This window comes from Medicago truncatula, chromosome 2 (genome assembly GCF_003473485.1).
Source record: "Medicago truncatula cultivar Jemalong A17 chromosome 2, MtrunA17r5.0-ANR, whole genome shotgun sequence".
NCBI lineage: Eukaryota > Viridiplantae > Streptophyta > Magnoliopsida > Fabales > Fabaceae > Medicago > Medicago truncatula.
The window spans coordinates 16,827,681-16,848,089 of NC_053043.1; the positions used below are offsets into that span (position 1 = coordinate 16,827,681).

The 20,409-nt window shown below is 30.8% G+C and overlaps 1 protein-coding gene across 1 annotated transcript; it reads right to left on the reverse strand.

Moving 5' to 3' along the window:
• Positions 1-399: 399 nt before the first annotated feature.
• On the reverse strand, positions 400-4,598 carry LOC11443236 (protein MANNAN SYNTHESIS-RELATED). The gene is made up of 7 exons (XM_003595059.4): positions 4,514-4,598; positions 4,181-4,382; positions 3,032-3,179; positions 2,579-2,649; positions 2,383-2,468; positions 1,571-2,147; positions 400-856 (listed from the first exon to the last, which is right to left on the reverse strand). Exons 2-7 carry the CDS (start codon positions 4,289-4,291, stop codon positions 578-580), a joined length of 1,272 nt encoding a protein of 423 aa, XP_003595107.1. The 5' UTR covers positions 4,292-4,382; positions 4,514-4,598; the 3' UTR covers positions 400-577.
• Positions 4,599-20,409: the final 15,811 nt, after the last annotated feature.

Genomic DNA, 20,409 nt, shown 5'->3' on the forward strand with positions numbered 1-20,409 from the left:
GGATTTTTTTTAGGTATGGTTTGTATTATACAATGAAACTCGATCACAATGTCGTGTTATTATCATGATTTTTCAAGTAAACGGCAACACGTCTTTCTCAGGTTTACGAATGAAAAGATGCCATCATGATTTGAATCCAAAAATATGAATTCACGTTATTTATAGGTACCAGATCATGAGATGATGCAACTGATGGTGGTCAAAGAAAGCAACAGAGCATTGAAATTTTGTCAACAACTTCATTTTTCACGCGGGGAAAATGAGTTGATTGGGAGAAGAACAGTGATAAATAATAAAGATTTTTACCGAACGACAACTGATGACAATTTGAACTTATAGTCATGTGGTGAAGCTTGTTGGAAGCCACATTAACAGATTTATAGAACCCATAGCCCCAAGTGAATTTACTTTCAAACATTTAAGTACTAATGTTTTGATAACAATATAGAACACTATAGAACATGTTGGTAGCCACTGTCTTATTATAACAATAGCCATTATTACCATCTTAAACATAAAGCTCTAGTTTGGTTGATTCAAGCATATTATACATAGCCAAACCTAGAGCAATGCTAATTCAACAAAAGCATTTATAAGCAATATGGTTCTTCTTGGTCACATAGGGAGACATGTGTTCAGATGCCGAAGCTTCTGGACTTACTATTTCACTTGGAACAATTACTTGATCTTTCCCTGATACAATTCTCATCCCAGCAACATTTTCATAGAAGGGACCAGGAACTGAAGGCACAAATACATCACTCTCTGAACATATGTAGAAATCAATGGCCTTCTCCAATTCAATGCTTTCTGAGCTTAGAAACTTTTCTTTCTTAGTTGCTGACATTATATTTTCCTGTTACAGCATAACATATGCAGACTTCACTCAGCAAATATGACATTGAAAAAGTGAACTTCAAGGGTAAAATTTCAAAGTTACTCCCTCCATTTCATCTTTTGTAATTTAAGGTTTCTGGTCATAGTACAAGAAATCATTTAAAAGATGTATATTTTCACCAAAATATCCTTAACTTACTTTATCATTAATTGTTTTACAAGTTCTCACTTTTTAATGAAGAGTGCATAAATACTTAGATTTGGATTGCACACTGTCAACATCTATGCATTCACGCAATCGGTACATTGGTTGTGGTTGGATGTTGATCGGATGATCTAGATTTAGAGTTAGACCAATCTCGATCAAACAACCACCGATGTACATGTACTGATTGCGTGGGATTACGGACTGCATGCGTTTCAAATTCTAAATACTACAAAATTATTACAAAATAAATGTCGATTATATCTTGGATTTCTAAAACATCAGTTGATTTGAAGCATATATAAATGTTGAAATTTATGTAGCACTGACACTTTAGATTGAATGTGTCTCCGGTGTGCAGCACATGTCACTGTCCAACACCACACCGACACATGCAGTTACATTCAATTATTAGATTTTCTAAAAATATTACCAGTATCGGTTAAAATTAGCAAATATTTAGAATGTAGGGAGCAACAAGCCAAAAAAACTTGACAGATGATTAGAATTCGATCATAGAAAAATTACCTTGGTATATGTTTTTGGGAACATATGTCTGAGTGAATTAAGATCAGGACTCCATTTAGTCTGAGTGACATAAATAACAGTTTCTTGACCAAATCCAACTCTCTTGAGAAACTCACCAATCTCATATCCTTGATAACATTGTTTTCTTCCCTTTCCATCTTTCCCATTACACCCTTTCTTCAAAACTTCAGTTCTCAAATCCACAGCAACAAATAGTCCATTTGATTCTTGGCTCCATGTTTGTAGTTTTTGGACTATTGACTCAGCTTCTTCTTGTATATCCTTTTGCAACTGAAGTGTTCCAAACATTGCTTGGCATGAAAGTGAGTCCAAGTTGTTATTGTTTCTTGAAATTGTTGTGTTCGTTGAGGGAAAGAATGATTCAATCTTAACAATCCCTTTTGCTTTGTAGATTGGTTTAATTTTGTTCAAAATGTAGTCTTGTGATACCTTGTTAGGTACCCTCACAATTGGTGTGCTTCTAGTAGACACTTGAGGAGGTAGTGTTTTTGTTACTTTCACGAACCCATTTAGCTTGTCTAAAACATTCTCAACATCATAGATATCTCCAAGGTTCCTGAAATGAAATCAAATATGTAAACATTAATCTTTACTAAATTACACTTACCTTTCTTTTATTTTGTAAAATATAGAAAGAAAAAAAAATGGAGGGTATATGTGGCATTTAAGCATATCTACTATGTATGAGTCGTATCATATATTCATAAATTAAAATTCTTGGTTACTAAACAAATTAATAAAAATTGAAATGATATCAATCAAAAACTTATCATGTGATATAGAGCACACACATGCTATTTCCTGATTTGCTATTCTTGATGTCAGGAAGCACAAGAGTGGCTCCTAGGTACCTAGCTACAACCACTGCATCTGCAATCTGTGCAAATCATTTCAAGAAATGGTAAAATGAAGGAGCAATAATAATGGAAAAACTCAAATTAGAAACTTGTAAATTAACCAAAAGAATATAAAAGTTGTGCAACAAACCTGTGAGATATGATACTCAGGGCCATTTGTTAAGGAAAATATGACGAAACCTTTAGATTGGTCTTCTTCCTCTACAGGTTAAATAAAAAAGAGTCATGAATAACAAGCCTTGTGCCAAAATTTTAAAAATGAACCGTGCGATTGTGGCCGTGACATCAAAGACACGACTATCAGTATACTATGATCATGGTTTTAAATTGCGGTCCACAACCGCCATAATATAAAACATTTTTAAGTATCTACAACATTTCGACAACCACAATTTCAAATGTGTCATCTACATTTTACCACAATAACGGTTGACACGTAACTGCAACCGAGACCACAACCGCATTTAAAACCATGACTGTGACTATGATTATAAAGTTAAAACCTTAGTTGTGTCTACTTCATACTGCTTCAATGATCAATAAGCAACATATGCAAGAGTAATCATGAATGGTGAAAACTTACTGAGTGGAGCAGGAGGGTTCCAGCACGGTTTTAGTGCTTTATCATTTTGCTTCAATGGCTTTTTGGTAAGATGTGAAACGGTTGCCATGTTTTCTTGAGTAACTGTTACAGAGTCTTGTTGGGAAACTTCTGTAGCTTGAACTTCAATCTTGACATGGTTTAGTGCAAACAAAAATTCTTAAGTAACTTTGTTCAATAATCCAAAAGTTTTACATAACCATCATATTAATATCACATAATCCAACAAAATATATTATAAACAAACTATTAATTAGTGTAGGGTTATGCAACAAAATGAACATATCATATGAATATAATATATGATACATTTTATTCCCTAATCTCAACTTTTTAAAGGCATTATCTCAAACTTAAACCAATTCCATTTTTTTATGTTCTTTTCATCTCTTTAAGGTACTAATGTTTATTTTAAAATTTATTTTCTTATCCTTTTTTATTCTTTTAGTCTTGTTGTCAGCAAAACTATCATAAAATAAGGACAAGTTATTTTGTTGGCTAACTCACTTTATTTTTAATAAAAAAACAACAACACACATCTATTTTGACATATCAGAATGGCGTGGCAAAATAATTCAACTCATTTTACCAACTTTATTCTAGTAGCATATAATGACGTTTAATATTTTGAGTTTTTCAATATTATAATAAGATTTTGAACACAATAGCTTATATTGTGGACAAGTTATAATTTGATTAACCATATAGTGATTTTACCACTCTATTCTATTAGCATATAATGACGTTAACTTGTTCATAACGACGTTTTTCATAGATATTGAACAATATATTCAACAAAGCCATTATATGCTACTAGATTTGAGGTGATACTCTTGTGCTTATAGCGTATTTTGAACTACGATGTCATTGCCTTTCATCATGTTGTAGGATCGAAGTTCTAAAACATGGCTTATCTAGTCATGGCAATTTCAACGCAGTTTCAAGCCGACTTTAAGCAAATGAAAATATTCTAATGCATAGTCGAATATATTGACATTAAAAAAAAAAAGAAATTTCAAATATCACATATAGTTGAGAAGGAAACAATGAAAACTCATCATACATAATGAAAAACTAAAAAGAGAAAGCAATCAAACTTGTAAACATAGGTGATGGGAGTGAGTAACTTACATCTTCAACTGCATAATCAAAATGGTCCTTCTTGATCATATTACCAAGCATTATGAACATTGAGAGAGTGAGAAGGCCAGCAAAGGCTTGCCTCAATTCCATTGAAGTCATTTTTCTTTACTCACAAACCTTTCACCAACTCTCAAAAACTGAGTACTCTATAGAATCACAAAGTCTCTATATATAGACCTATTTCACCGACCTATAGAGGAAAAAAAACATCACACTAAAGCTTGTGATGAAATGGAAAGATATGAATACTAGGAAATATTGTTGGAGATATAGCCAAAAAAAAAGATAAAAAGCTAATTCTTTTGAGACAAGATTCATTACCCTTTTGCTCTATAATTGATTCAATTGTACTAAAACCCTTTATAAGCTCAAGGTTGCTTGAGCTGGATTCACTCAAAAAAAGAGAGGCCTCTTTAATTTATAAATTCTAATGCACTTTGGTGGATGTGACACGTTGGGAAAATAGTTATGTCCTTTGCTTAATTTACTTAACTAAATGATTAAGAGACGCATTTTAATTAGTTTCATGTAATACAAACTAACTCGAGAAAAAGAAATAAAAAGAGCGTTTTATCGATTTGATATGTTAATGATGTGATAAAAAGAGTGTTAAATAGGTGCTGAAAAATTAGAGGTTAGTTCCACCTTAATTCGTGATCTTTTAGTTTAAAATTATTCATTTTTAAGTCACTTGTTAGTTTATATTGTAACGAGTATTGATTGATTATGTGATTAATTGGGACATATGTACTATATGCATAACAAATAAATAACAAACATGATTATTTTTTTGACTAAAGGATATTTAAAGCATTTTATTCATAACAATGTAGTTATACATGTCGACACGTCAATGAAAACGGTGGAGCTATCTATAGATGTAGCGTATAACATATCTCATTATTGATTATCTTTTGTGTCACATACTATATAAAGTTACGGAGTTTGTTTTTCTCTTTTTGACATATTATTTTACTTGATCGGTCTAATAATAATCTGATCCGATTTTTCCTCGATCGGTCCAATAATAATATGACCCGATTAAAGTACTTTCTTTTGTTTGACAGAGTTTCATCTATGCTTTTTTGTATAATAGCAAAGAAATATATTCAATAGAGAGTATATGAGATACTCCAACTCATTATAGAACGAAGATTCTTACTCTTTTCTCGATCGGTCCAATAATGATCTGACCCGATTAAAGTACTTTCTTCAGTTTAAGAGAGTTTCTTCTATTTTTTGTTTAATAGCAAGGAAATATATTCAATGTATAATATACGGGATGCTTCAACTCAATATAGAAGGAAGATTCTAACTCTCCTACGTTAAAGACCAATGATCGTTTCAATTTTTCGTTATAATAATCTTGATCAAATGATTAAATTAATAGATAATTGGATTACGAGACTTTTTTGAGAGAAAATTAATTACGAGACTTGTTTTATTTATTTTTTAATGTACTGAATTGAGTGTTTAACTGTTAAATATTTTTTTTAGAGAACAATTAATCTCCATGATAGAATTCTTAGCAAAATTAACCCAGAGACTTGAGGCAAACTTAAAACACCTTAAAATAGTCTTAATGACATAAAGGTTCTCCACCAACCACCTCTGTCTTTTCTATAAAGAGAGTATCATCAACATATTGAAGATGCGTCAGAAACAACCAAAAACTGCCAACTTTAAAACCTGTAAACATATCCAATGTATATCCCTTCCTAACAGACACACTTAACACCTCTACAACTAGAAAAAAAGGAAAGGAGATAATTGATCACCATGATTATGGGTTCTATGAATATTGATTTCTTGGGTTGGACATTCATTCACCAACACATAGAGATTTTATGCAAAAACACACCCTCACATCCAAGCACACCGCTTCTCATCAAAATCAAATCTCTTCAGCATATAATCTAGGAAAACTCTGGCTCGCCGAATCATAAGCATTCCCAAAGTCCACCTTGAAAGTGAGGCAATCCTTCTTAGATCATATGACTAAACCCACAATCTTATTGACCGACACCACTCCATCCACCATTTGCCTACCTTTAAGGAAAGATGATAGATTGAATGAGATAATTTTATCCATCGCTGAAGCTAAGATTGAAGCCAACACTTTAGCAACCAACTGATAAAGGAACCTAGAAGATAGATAGAACGAAACTCCCCAAGTGACTGAGGGCAACATTTAGGAATTAAGACCATAAATAGGAGGAGAACCGTTGGAGAAAAGCTTCAGCCACACGAAGAGATTCTCCAAAGAGAATGGCACGGCCTAAGGGTAGAAGATCCTACCAAATGGACAACTAGGTCAATACCCTAGGGTAAAATGTGAGATTACAGCCGTAACCCCAAGTTACGGGTGAACGTAATCCTTGTTGTTTAACGTAGTAATATTCACTCCTTTTGCCCATTTCCATCATTCTTGATCACCATCTAAACAAGGCACATATTGTAAGGCTTGAATACATCTCTTTTAGCTCAAAATCTTCACTTTGGCTCCATGATCATTGCTAATAATGAAAAACCAAGCAAATAGTAGTGAAGAGATCCTAAAAACTTAACAAAAGGACCAAAATAACAATTAAAACAAACCTTAAAGAGTTAGAAATACGAGTTTCACCAATACAAAATTCTAACCTACATTTTTAAAAATTCCACTTTATCTTTTTTACATCTGCTCGGTTGATGTAAACTTTCGTTGTGCAATGTTTTTATTTTCTTTCGACTAGTGCCATAAGGTATGCACTTATTGAAAATTTTGTATAAGTGTATACATTGTTAACTCAAAACTCATTAGTTGATTCTTAAGTGTGGTTTATAAAATATACTTATGCCTCCAAATGTTAAAAACTTCTTATGGTGTATGTGTTAAAATTGTCTTCCCACGGCCAATCAAGAACTTGTATGTTAGAAAGGAGTTTCTTGTTCTCTATATTGCACCATTGTGATGAACTGGCTTTCACGTTCTTCTATTATATATGTTCTATCTAACATCTCAGACTACTTTAAGTATTGTTGAATGCTTCCACCAATCAACATGTGTCTTTTTAGCGTGTTTTGTCTCCATTCACATGCTTAAAACTTCCTAGAAGATCATCCATTCCAAAATTGAACCAAGTCAAGTACACTTAAATAAATTGCTCTTACAATATAGACTACCGGAAAGAATAAGCAACTATTTTGGTATAGGCAGTACCCATCAATTCTTATCTGAATTCGTTCATTCTTGAGCTGCTCATTGAACATGCATGCCTATCAGCAATCACTCCTCGCCCTTGTAGCCTTAGGCGTCACAACTTACAAGTAAGAAATGTTGGATCTAAACTCAGTATGCGACATGATTGCCAATTTGTTTGAGTGGTGTGAATAACTTCGTATATTTATTCTTCTCGGTTTGTGCTTGTCTCCAAGGTAAATCTTAGGCTTTGTTCAATTAGCATGATCCTTTTGGTCTCTTTTGATTTGCAATAAGTGAAGGCCTTACCTTACTAATATTACTCAAACAGTTACCGGGTGTTCTACACTTCTACTTCGGCGTTGCATTATTCAGAGAAAGCTAAAGGGATCAAGTTCAAGAGTATGTTTGTTCACAAATATCATAATTTATAATAGTAAGTTGGACTAAAACAAGATTGAATATGAGGTCTTTTTGCTTGCAAAATTTAATACAAATATTTTTTTATTGATGGACCTAAAATAAAGGATTTAATGGCCTTACCTTTGGATCAGGTGATTTTGTTAAAGATAAATTTATTGTAGTTCTACTCGTGCCCATATGTTTTAAATTTTAAATATTATTTTTGCTTAATAATGTGAAGATTATTCTTCAGACTTTCAAATAGTTTTTCATTAATATGGTTAAAAAAATATAGACATTGAAAACTTATTATTTTTTCTCTCTCTCTATTCTCTTAAAAAGTGATTTATTCAAAAGCTAATAAAAATCTATAGATATTTTATTTTCTGGATAAAAAAAAATTCTAACAAAATGATTTTTATCAGCTTACATGCATACATAACTAAATCATAAAAAATAATATAAAATAAATCTAAAACAAAATAGTAAGGTGTCAAAATGGATGAAATATTGAATGAATTTTATTGTAATAGATGGATCATACATAATAGTCTATTTATAATCCGCTAAAATATCTGGAATAAAATTCTATTAAACCATCCATAAATTATTTAATTGTAATAATGAAAAACTTAAATATAATAAGGAGAAAACTTAGGTACAATTCCTTAGGTGCTTTTCGTATGGTTCTTAACTAAAAATACATATTTTTTGGATATAACAAACTTTGATAAAATTATGGCTTTGAGAAAATCATAGTGAATTTAGTTAAAAACCATACGAAAAGCACCTAAGGAATTGTACCTAAATTTTCTCCATATAATAATAAAAGAAGGCGAAGAGATTGGGTTTATCTAATATAAACCTTCTAAAGGAGTTCAATGGTGGACTCCTACCTTTTTGAATTCTGCTTTCTCCCAGCACTTTTTGCTCGCGCTCAGCAGCCTTGCCTAAAATACCATTGCGCTAATTATGTAATGTAAGTGTTAAACTCTACGCTACTTAACTAATGTTGTGTTAGTTAACTCACACCACGTGTTGTTTTAAACAAGGCAGAACACCTCATTTCTCATCTAAAATCTCAAAAAAAATCTCAAAAATCTCTCTCAAATCACCCAAATCCAAAATTCCTTCAAGTTCAAATCAAACAACACTCCAATAACACGTAAGTTTTCATTATCAAACACCATTAACCTTTTATGTTTATATGTTAGATTTTTTCTCTTAAATTAGAATTTTTTTAGATTTAGAGTTTGTTTAAATTTTAGTTTTTTTGGCAATAAATCATGCAATGTTTTCATGAAAATGACTTGTGTTGTTTAAATGTTTAGATTTTTGGATGTTTATGTTGTAGTTTTGAGTTTTAGAGATTTTTTTAGATTAAGGGTTTGTTTAAATTTTGATTTTTTTTGCAAGAAATGATACAATGTTACATGTAAATGACTTATATTGCTTAATTGTGATAGATGTTTGCATGTTTATGTTGTAGTTTTGAGTTTTAGAGAATTTTTTTAGATTTAGGGTTTGTTTAAATTTTGATTTTTTTTTTTTGTTGCAAGAAATGATACAATGTTACATGTAAATGACTTATATTGCTTAATTGTGTTTAAATGTTTGCATGTTAATGTTGTAGTTATGAATTTTAGGGTTTATGTATAATTTGCACTCTAAGTGTTTGATGAAATGTTTGAATGAGTTTTTCATTGATTGTTTTTAATTTTTTATTGTGTAGATTTGAAACTATGGTCGGATGGATCGACGTTCATGCATAATTCAACAGGGGAGAAGCTCAGAGGTTGAAGGTTCGGTGCCTTGGTATAACGTTAAGAGGTCTCAAGGATGAACTTAATGAATTCAACCAAGGAGTCAACCAAGATAAATTTATTGCAGTTCTACTCGTGCCCATATGTTTTAAATTTTAAAAATTAGGGTTAATTAAGTTTTTAATCCCTATAAATATTTACAATTTTGTTTTTAGTCCCTACAAAATAAAATCATACTATTTAGTCCCTATAAAATTTTCCATCAACACTTTTGGTCCCTGTAAAAAATTTCCATCAACAATTTTGGTCCCTAAAATGCTTAAGGAAAATGTCACAAGGACTAAAAATTGCGATTTTATTTTATAGGGACTAAAAACAAAACTGTAAATATTTATAGGGACTAAAAACTTAATTAACCCTAAAAATTATTTTTGCTTACTAATGTGGAGATTATTCTTCAGACTTTCAAATAGTTTTTCGTTAATATGGTTAAAAAAAATAGACATTGAAAACTTAGTTCTCTCTCTCTTCTCTTAAAAAGTGATTTATTCAAAAGCTAATAAAAATCTATAGATATTTTATTTTTTGGATAAAAATAATTTCTAACAAAATGATTTTTATTAGCTTGCATGCATAAATAAAACATCAAAAATAATATAAAATAAATCTAAAACAAAATAGTAAGGTGTCAAAATGGATGAAGTATTTAATGAATTTTATTGTAATAGATGGATCATAATAGTCTATTTTTAATCCGCTAACATCCCTATAATAAAATTCTATTAAACCATCCCTATAATTATCTAATATAAACCTTCTAAAGGAGTTCAACAGTGGACGCATACCTTTTTGAAATCTGCTCTTCCCTCAGCATTTTTTCTTGCGCCCATCAGCCTTGCTCAAAATGTCCTTGCGTGATGTTTTAAACAAGGCAGATCATCTTATTTTCTCATCTAAAATCTCAAAAATCTCTCTTCAATCACCCAAATTCAAAATCCCCTAACAAGAATTTAATCTTTTGAATGGAAGAATAAAACTTCCGGGTGAATGTTTGAGTCATGGTGTTTAACAATTTTGAATTTATCATTTCAGAGGTAAGATAATTGTTGTAGTTTGAAGGTGCAACCCGAATGTAATGTAATGTAATGATAGGACATATTTAGGAACATGTATTATTGAGAATCAGCTATATAAGTTATAATATCGAATTCCTTCATATAAGATGATTGTCACGGAATGCACCTCGGTCTTTATGTGATGACTCGTCTTATATGAATGAATTTGATGTGATAACATATATCGTTGATATACATGTTGTTTATGTAATGTAATGTAACTTTACGTGATGTTTTAAACAAGGCAGAGCACCTCATTTTCTCATTTCTCATCTAAAATCTCAAAAAATCTCAAAAATCTCTCTCAAATCACCCAAATTCAAAATCCCCTAACAAGAATTTAATCTTTTGAATGGAAGAATAAAACTTACGGATGAATGTTTGAGTTCTGGTGTTTAACAAGTTTGAATTTATCATTTCAGAAGTAAGATAATTGTTGTAGTTTGAAGGTGCAACCCGAATGTAATGTAATGCAATGTAATGATAGGACATATTTAGGAACATGTATTATTGAGAATCAGCTATATAAGTTATGATATCGAATTCCTTCATGTAAGATGAGTGTCATGGAATGCACATCGGTCTTTATGTGATGACTCGTCTTATATGAATGAATTTGATGAGATAACATATATAGTTGATATACATGTTGTTTATGTAATGTAATGTAATTTTTATTCGATTTATTCAATACACAACTTTATTCGAATTCACGCTGAGTTTAATTAGGCCTTTTTTCGAATTCACGTTGAGTTTAATTAGGTCTTTTTTAATACGTAACTTTATTTGAATTTATTCATTACGCAATTTTTATTCTAATTCACGCTGAATTTATTCTAATTCATTTATTTACTTTATTCGAATTTATTAATTCAATACGCAATCATAAAATAAATGCAAAAATTAACAAAGATAAAGAAACAAAAATAATAGATATAAAATATCATTTTATTAAGGGTTAATTAAGTTTTTAGTCCCTATAAATATCTTCAGTTTTGTTTTTAATCCCTATAAAAATAAATCACACTTTTTAGTCCCTACAAAATTTTCCATTAGTGTTTTTAGTCCCTGTTAAATTAAAATTTGTTTAATTATGCTTAAAATTTTAAATTTTTTAATGATTTTTTACATGCTTGTTTAAAACATTATAAAAGGTTCCGCCACAATAAATTAGCTCAAAATTTTATTTTTAGGTCCAAATTTTCGTTAGTTTTATCTTAAATTTTTGGCGTTTTAAAAAAATTATATTTAATTCATTACATGTTAAAAAATTCTAATTTTTTATCAAAGAGATTATTATAATGTTCTTAACATGTCTGTTAAAAATCATTTAAAAATATAAAATTTTAAGTATAATTAAACAAATTTCAATTTAACAGGGACCAACACATACTTTTAGTCCTTGTAAAATTAAAATTTGCTTAATTGTGCTTAAACTTTTAAATTTGTAACATATTTTTCACATACTTACTTAGAATATTATACAAAGTTCCTCCGCAAAAAAGTAACTTAAAATTTTATTATTAGGTCCAAATTTTCATTAATATAATCTTGAAAATTTGGCTTTTAAAAAAATTCATATTTAATTCATTACATGTTAAAAAACTAAATTTTTTTACAAAAGAGTGTCTTACGATGTTATGAACATGTATGTAAAAAATCTTTCAAAAATTTAGAAGATTAAGCATAATTAAATAAATTTTAATTTAACAGGGACTAAAAACACTAACAAATTTTTTTGTAGGGAATAAAAAGTGTGATTTATTTTTATAGGAACTAAAAACAAAACTGCAGATATTTATAGGGACCAAAAACTTAATTAACCCTTTTATTAATATAATTCTTATTACATTTACAATGGGGTAAAGTTAAATCTGCGAAAAAATAAAAACCACCAGAAAACGACCTTCCTGGAGTAAAACTACAAAAAAAAACCACCAGAAAACCTAGCTTCCGGGGGTAAAACTAAAAGAAATCCACAAGAAAACCAGTTTTTCTGGGGTAAAACTAAATGTTCTGGTTCTTTTTTCCCCAAAATAGTTGCTCACTAATCATCTTTTTATCCCCATATTTTGCCTCTTTCTCTTTTTACACCAAAATAAAGAAGGAAATGGGAAATGGGAGAATGTGAGATGGTGTGAGGAAATGGGAAAGTTTAGAGGTGTATTTATAGGGGGAGATTGTAACGTAGGTTATATCTACCATAAATATAGTCAAAAACGTGAAAAAACTTAACAAAAACGTGCAAAACCAATTAAAATGCATTGAACAAAGTGTGTGAGTTAACTCGTGCACATGTCAGTGGTGCGTGACTTAACTCACGCAGAACATATAAGATGCGTTAGTTAAGTCATGCTGCGTGACTTAACTAACACATGGACATTATTGTCTTTTCAATTGGGTGCGAGCGAAAAGTGCTGGGGGAAGAGCATAATTCTACCTTTTTTTAGTAAAAGATGAATTTTGTAATAATAAAAGAAGGCGAAGAGATTTAATTTTGGTTTTTTTTTTCTTCTATTTACACCTGAAAGTTTCAAGTTACACCCAAATTTTATTCAAATTTACTGATGATACCAAAATTGCCATTATCCATCTGATTTATTTAAAACCCGTTTTTCATCTCTCACTTTACATATTCATTTGCTCTCTCATAAACATTCATCAATGTGTGACCAATATCAAGGACATTTTGTTTCTTCAATAGTTATTTTATGAGTTCTCATGTTTTTTCTTCAATTTCTTTTTGTCGCTTTGTGTTTCGAAAACGTTCTTCCATTCTAATCGATTTCTAGTTTTTTCTTCAATTTTAGAGGTATAGTGTAAACTCAGTTTACACACACTACCGTAAACTTAGTTTACACGACTTATGTAAACTTAGTTTACGTACACTCATTCTTTTTCTTCGGTATTAGAGGTTTACATGAATTGAGTTGGTTAAGGTATAGTGTATGTAAATGCAATTTACGGTAGTGCAAACTATATGAGTTTATGTTAGGGAAGGAAATTGAACCCAGATCTGATGGGTACCCGCAGTGGGTAAGGTAAAACCCTGCCTTGATGGGTTCGGGCTTGAGTGCAGGTAATTTACTTGCAAATTTAAATGGGTATGGACACAGGTAAGGGTACTATACTGTCGAGCCCCACAACCCGCATATACATATTTATATAATACGATAAATCATTTATTTAATTTTTGTGTTTAATCAATTATTTTATTTAGTTGTTTAAGCCTAAACCTAAACCTAAAAACTATTTAATACAATAACCGCCACCTCCTGTTAGTGTACAATTTTTTAGGGATATTTTGGATGTTTTTATTTGGGTGCATACTACAATTCGCTATTTTACGAGTTGATTTGAAAACTTTGGGACCATAGTTTTATTTCAATTATGATGTTTTTATTGTCTTTTCATATTTAAAGAGCGGATAATGGGTACGGGTATGGGCACTTAAGTGCTCATAGGGTATGAGGAAGGACATTAAAATTGTTGTCCACGAGGGTATGGGTTCGGGTACGAGTATTTTTTTACAAACGCGGGTAGGGGGAAGGGCACTGTAGTACCCTACCCATAAGGTATCCATTGTCATCCCTAGTTTACGTAATGCCAGTTGGGTTGACCTAACGGTGTTGGCTTGTGACCTTAGAATGTGCTCCTCTCAAGGTCGCAGGTTCGATTCTTCTCGATGCAGATTTTGATGAGCTAGTTTAACTTTTTTAAAGAAAACAAAAAAGAGTTCACGTACAAGTATGTAAACTCAATTTACATACGCTATCTTAAACTCAGTTTATATGACTTACGTAAAGTTTATGCAGACTTAGTCTATTGGATAATATGATAAATCATTTATTTATGGCAATAAAATTAACACTTCTTCAAGTTTCAAAAAGTAAAATACACAATTTCTGAGAAAACATTTCCTTTTATAATTCTTTAATCAGTGCGCCGGGGGCACTGATTAACATTTCCCTTTATTTATTTATTTATTTTGTACAAAAGAGGGTCCGAGGCCCAAAAGAAAAAAAAAAAACTAAGTTACACGTAGATTCGTCGTAGGCATGCAAAATATCATAAAAAATGAGTCTTTGAAGTCCATAGGTGGAGACTCCAAAACAACCAAATTTCAAGAATCCAAGAATATGCTAAAAAATTTCAGCCAGTCAACACATATGTTGCCTTCCCGCCAAGTGTGAAAAACCTGGGTATGCCAATCTCGCTGAAGGATCTCCTGAATACGTCGAACTAGAGAAGGGATGGTTCCATTGGTCTTACAATTGTTAGTAACCATATCAATAAGCACTTTTGAGTCACTCACAACAATCACGTGAGATAAACCCTTACTCCAAGCCATATCATGCCCCAGATAAAGAGCCCACATCTTAGCATGCAGAGCATTACAAGTTCCAATTTTGCGACTAAATCTCTTGATCCATCTTCCATTAGACAGGGCATCATTTATTTATTTCATTATAGCTTAAATGCTCTTTTGGTCCTTTAAGTATTTAATTGGTATCGCTTTGGTCCCTTAACTAAAAAAAAGATTGTTTGAGTACTTTAAGTTTTTTTTAGTCTCGTTTTGGTCCCTTATGTTAGGTTTCCGTTAGGGTTTAAAAAAAAAAAGTTAACTCCTGGAAACGTGTCCAGAGTTAACACGTGTCACCTTATCATTGGTTCTGGGATTTTTTTACAAAATATATATATATATATATATATATATATACATATATATATATATATATATATTTCAATATTAAAAATATATGAATTTTTTTTATATAAAAAAATATTCTTAGAGCCAATGACAAGGTGACACGTGTCCACACTTAAAGTTTTTTATTAAACCTAACGGAAACCTAACATGAGGGACCAAAACGAGACTAAAATAAAACTTAAAGTACTCAAACAATCTTTTTTTTTTAGTTAAGGGACCAAAGCGATACCAATTAAATACTTAAGGGACCAAAAGAGCATTTAAGCTATAATGAAATATTCTAAGAGTTTTTTTATTTAAGCCTTCATTATAAGAGTATTTTAGTCATTTTGAGGTGTGACAAGTTTTTTTTTTTGGGTGTAACGAGAAATATTCTATAATATTTTGTTAAATTTCTCAAAAATGGTAAAAATCCATCTTTTATTTTTTTAGAAGGCCCATGTTAGACAAACTCCGACATATTTTATAATAATTATTTGTTATTTTAGGATTGAACCTGTTTAATACAAATTAAAAAATATATATAAAGAAAATTACACATGTATAGGAAGCAAGTGAACAATAAACTACAATGTTAAGCCTTTTTGTGGTAAAATAAATCATCGTAAATTAATATCGACCATCACGGTTCATCACATCAGCCGGTGTGGTTTTCGCCACGGGCAACCATGCCAACCACACTATAATACTTTTTTGGTTAATATTAGTAAAAGAATAAATTTTATTTACCATTACTTTCTATTATTATTTTTTTAAGAAATTATTAGTATTTTACATAAAATTGATCCATTATATCTTACATAAAATCAGTACTATCCATTCTTATTATCAAAGAATTGGATCTAATTTATTAAAGGTGTGTTTTGATTGAGGGTTTAAGAGGGGAAGGGAAGGGATAGTTCAATTTTAATTTTTAAATTACGTACAATATAAAATATTTTTTTAAAAGAAATTATGTGTTTTTGAAGTATTATATATTCATTTATCATGTTTTTTTTTTGAACAAGCTATTCATTTCTCATGTTATTAATTCAATTTTCTAAAAATTATTTTATAATATCCGTAGTTTTAAAAAGAAAAACAAGCTCTCTCCTCCCTTCCTTTCCTAAACCCTCCATCCAAACACACCCTAACTATTTTATGTATATGGTGTATAAATCAATTTATGATCGATGGATATATTAGATAGATGGTGATTAATATTATTATTATTGAAAGGAATTGCCACCCACAATCATATGATGTGATGATGGGAATTAGCTTCATACTTGCTTGTTTAGGGTGGATCCACTCCTAGACTACACGTAATAGAGGCGGAGGCTATCACAGTTTCATCAACTCGTTTTTGAATTGTACTAACAAATTGTTGGCAACAGTTATTAAAAATTTGTTGACAACAGTGTTAAATTTAAAGGTTGAAGATTAGTTTAGATTTTTTTAAGAATCGTAGTGAATATTGTAGTATTTTTTATTAAAAAAATTTAGTATCCGATACAAAGATCGACTAATCTGAGGAGATCAATCTTACCGTCCATTTGCAGGTTTTATTATTAGTTAGTGTAAATGAATATTATTAGTTTCTAACCAAACTTTTTGGAGGTGGAGTTTATTAAGAAATCGACAAATATAGTTGCTGACACTTTTGTTTGGGTGGCTATATCCTTGCCTAGTGAAATGACATGAGTTTACTTCCATAAAAAGAAGAAAGAAAAAAAGCACCAAACGTAAGTATTTAATTTTATTTAAGTCGTCATGCCCTAAACATATTAAGATATTTTATGTTTAGGAAATAATTAATTAAAATTTATATGAGGAATTTGTTGATCATATGATTAATTTATCTTCCTAGTAATACGACAAATAGTTAGATTAATGTATTAATTTAAAAAATCAATTGGAGGTCTAGTTGTAAAATTTTTGACTCAAGAGATCTAGTCGTTATGAATAAAGTTATTTTTGACAATTATAAATGAAGTTATCAAAGCTGTAAAAACAAGGTATAAATAATTGTCATTTTGGTCTTAATCTTAAAATACATTTAACTTTGAAATTATAGTTTGTCAATTGAAATTTTAATTAAACAATAAATCAACTTGGCACAAATACTTTATTAAGTTAGTTGAAACAATAAATATAATTGAAATATATATATATCCGTGAATCACTTTTTAAGAACCTTTAATAGGATGTGTTTATGAAAAATCTTGTATTTAATACAATATAATTTATAATATTTAAATTTGTATTCGATTCATGTATTCAGTGCATAAATAAATACAAACAAAAAATAAAAATAAGTTAAATTAAATTATCACACTATGCTCCCAACCAATTTTTTTTTTTGAGAGACCCTATTGTTTATTCTCCCAACCAATTCTAGTTAGTCTTTTTGACTAATAAAAAGTAAAAATGAAAAATATAATTCCAATACATGGAATACAAATTCAAATCCAACGATGAAAGTATAAATCATATTAAATCTCTTGAAAGAAAATCTTACCATCTATAAAGGATCTAAGAGTTTAAGAAATTAATTTATCCGATTGCATCCGGAACATTGTTGATTAAAATAAAATAAAATAAAAACTCATTGATTTCCTTGTTCAATTGGAAGAGCCAAGACAACTAATTCTATCCAGTTTCTAAAACATGAGTTTCAATTTTCCACATTTTGACTTTTTTTATTTTTTTTATCTTATCGTTTTAAAATAAACGGTGTTCCATTAAAAAAGTTCGAAGCAATCCGTACCTAGGCCCACAACCTACATTTGGTGGTGACATAATGAGTGATATAAAAAAATCATATGCTCATATTTTCTTTGGTAACTATATATATATATATATATAGACATAGTTATGTCTACGTTCTTGAAATACTTGTATATTGTCTCTTATATTTGCAAGTGAAAGTTATATCTTTTTCTTCTCAAAGTACAACTTGATTGAAAATCTATCTATTATCACTTTTTGTTACTTTTGAGCCAAGCAAAAATTCAAAGAATAAAAAGTCTCCTAGCGAACATGGAGAATAAATGTGTGAGATGATTGACTTAACTTGGAGTATCCAACCAGGGTAATCTAGTTATTGAAATGAGTGTTCCTTGGTGGCACTGGCATTTGAAATTGAATGATGACCTTAACCTCGACTTAGTAGTGGGTGAAGGTTGGCCCATTCATATCAACGTTGAAAAATGATTTATTTTTCACAAATATGCACACTTTACACATTTTTTCACACTTTCTCCGCCTCGATCACATTATGACTTGAGCGTAGGAGAACCTCTGCTCTGCTGCACCAGAGCTCTTCTTTCGTCATACCAGATCATCGCTAGCATGAATGTCGAGATCGCATCCTTCTAATTTTGTTCTCGGATAAATCAATTTTTATTTGACACAAAGTAACTTGCAAACAAAAACGCAAGTGTGAAACATACGAAACAAAAAATGTTGTCATTTATTTTGAAGTGTGGCTCTTAGTTGACATATATTAACTATTTTATTTTTTGACAAGTGACATATATTAACTAAATAAAAATTGTAATTTCTTTTTAACGTTTAGTACCTTGTACGATATTCTTTTTATGACTGTACGACATTGTTTGTGACCAAAAACTTTCAACTGAATAATCGATAAATAATGCTGCAAAAGGATAATTGAGACACTAAATGAATACCAACTTGGTTAATACCAAAAGAATAACAACAACTTGATTTTGATTTGGTCTAACAAGAGAAAAGTACTACTATTTCCTCGGTCTCTAAACTATTTTTTTATGCATTTTTTTTTTTTTGAGTAATTTTATGCATTATTTTGGATACACATATGAAGAGAAAATTAGATAGGCATACACCCATTTATCTTTAGAGAAGTGATACATAAACACTCCTATGTGGCAAACTCCCTCTATACACCCCTATGCGGCACCCATGTGGCAGCAATAAATAATAAATTTATCAACTCATAGAATAAAAAAATAAAAAAAAAATAACAAGGAAAGACTGTGTCTCTCGATTCCCTCACATCCTCTCCTCCGCCGCTTTTCTCCTCCACCCCCTCCACTTTTCCGACGCCAGTCTCTCTGTTCCTCACACTATCTCCTCCGCCCTCTTCACTTTTTCGACGCCAGTCTCTCTGTTCCCTCACACTCTCCCGCCGGTCTTCGATCAAGCCACCACCACAACGTTTGGTCGCATCTGCCGACGGTGATAGATCGGCGGTCGGGAAAACAAATAACAAAAGAAGAAAGGAGGATGGACGCCGTCGGAGAACCGCAAGGGAAGCCGGCAAGCAAGGAGAGGGATGGCGGCGGCAGCAAGGTAAGGCAAGGAGAGGGACATCGGAAACGTGAGAGAGAGGGAAAATACTTGGGTGACATGGAGGCTGGATGCAGGAGAGAGAAGAGTTCAGAGGATTTCGGGCTGAGATCAAGTTGAAGGAGATCTTGCTGCAAATGGTTTAGGGTCTTGGTGATCTATACGGTTAAAGAGTCACAAGCTTCATTAACTACTTGTAATCAAACCTTATAACATTAGTGTGCAAACATTCAAGCAAAGTGGAAGACCGTAGAATTTTCTACAAAGAGTGAATGTACCCCTTAACAAGAGCGATTGGGGGAACCACTATATATCATTGTACTATAGTCCCTTATCTTTTATTTTTCCCATAAGTTTGTTTGCTAATTGATGAATTGTGATATGTTTAGATTGAATATGTGTCAAGTATTAATAGTTTCAATAACTTGTTTGTGTTTAAAGAACATTGAATTTTCAATAATTTTTAAATCACTTGACGTATTTTGAATCTTTGTATCGATCAATATTAGGAATCTTTGTATCAATCAATTCATCATTGATCTTGTAATTATATTTCAATTTGTCATAATTTCTTGTTTAAGTTTTAGGTTTGATTTGAGAATGTATAGGTCTTGTAATTAAGTGATGGGTCTTGTTAACGAGTGCTCCAGACACTCTTTAAGCATTCTAAAATAAGTAATTATTCTTTAAAAAAATTAAATATTTTGATTTCCAAAGCATTGATTATATGC

Bases quoted from the DNA above. Each gene is read 5' to 3' on its own strand.
- LOC11443236 (XM_003595059.4), bottom strand. From the start codon at position 4,291: ATGACTTCAATGGAATTGAGGCAAGCCTTTGCTGGCCTTCTCACTCTC. The intron at 2,469-2,578 runs GTTTGTTGCACA...TGATTTGCACAG, and splicing joins CTGAGTATCATATCTCACAG to ATTGCAGATGCAGTGGTTGT. The intron at 2,148-2,382 runs GTGTGTGCTCTA...ATTTCATTTCAG, and splicing joins AGCAAATCAGGAAATAGCAT to GAACCTTGGAGATATCTATG.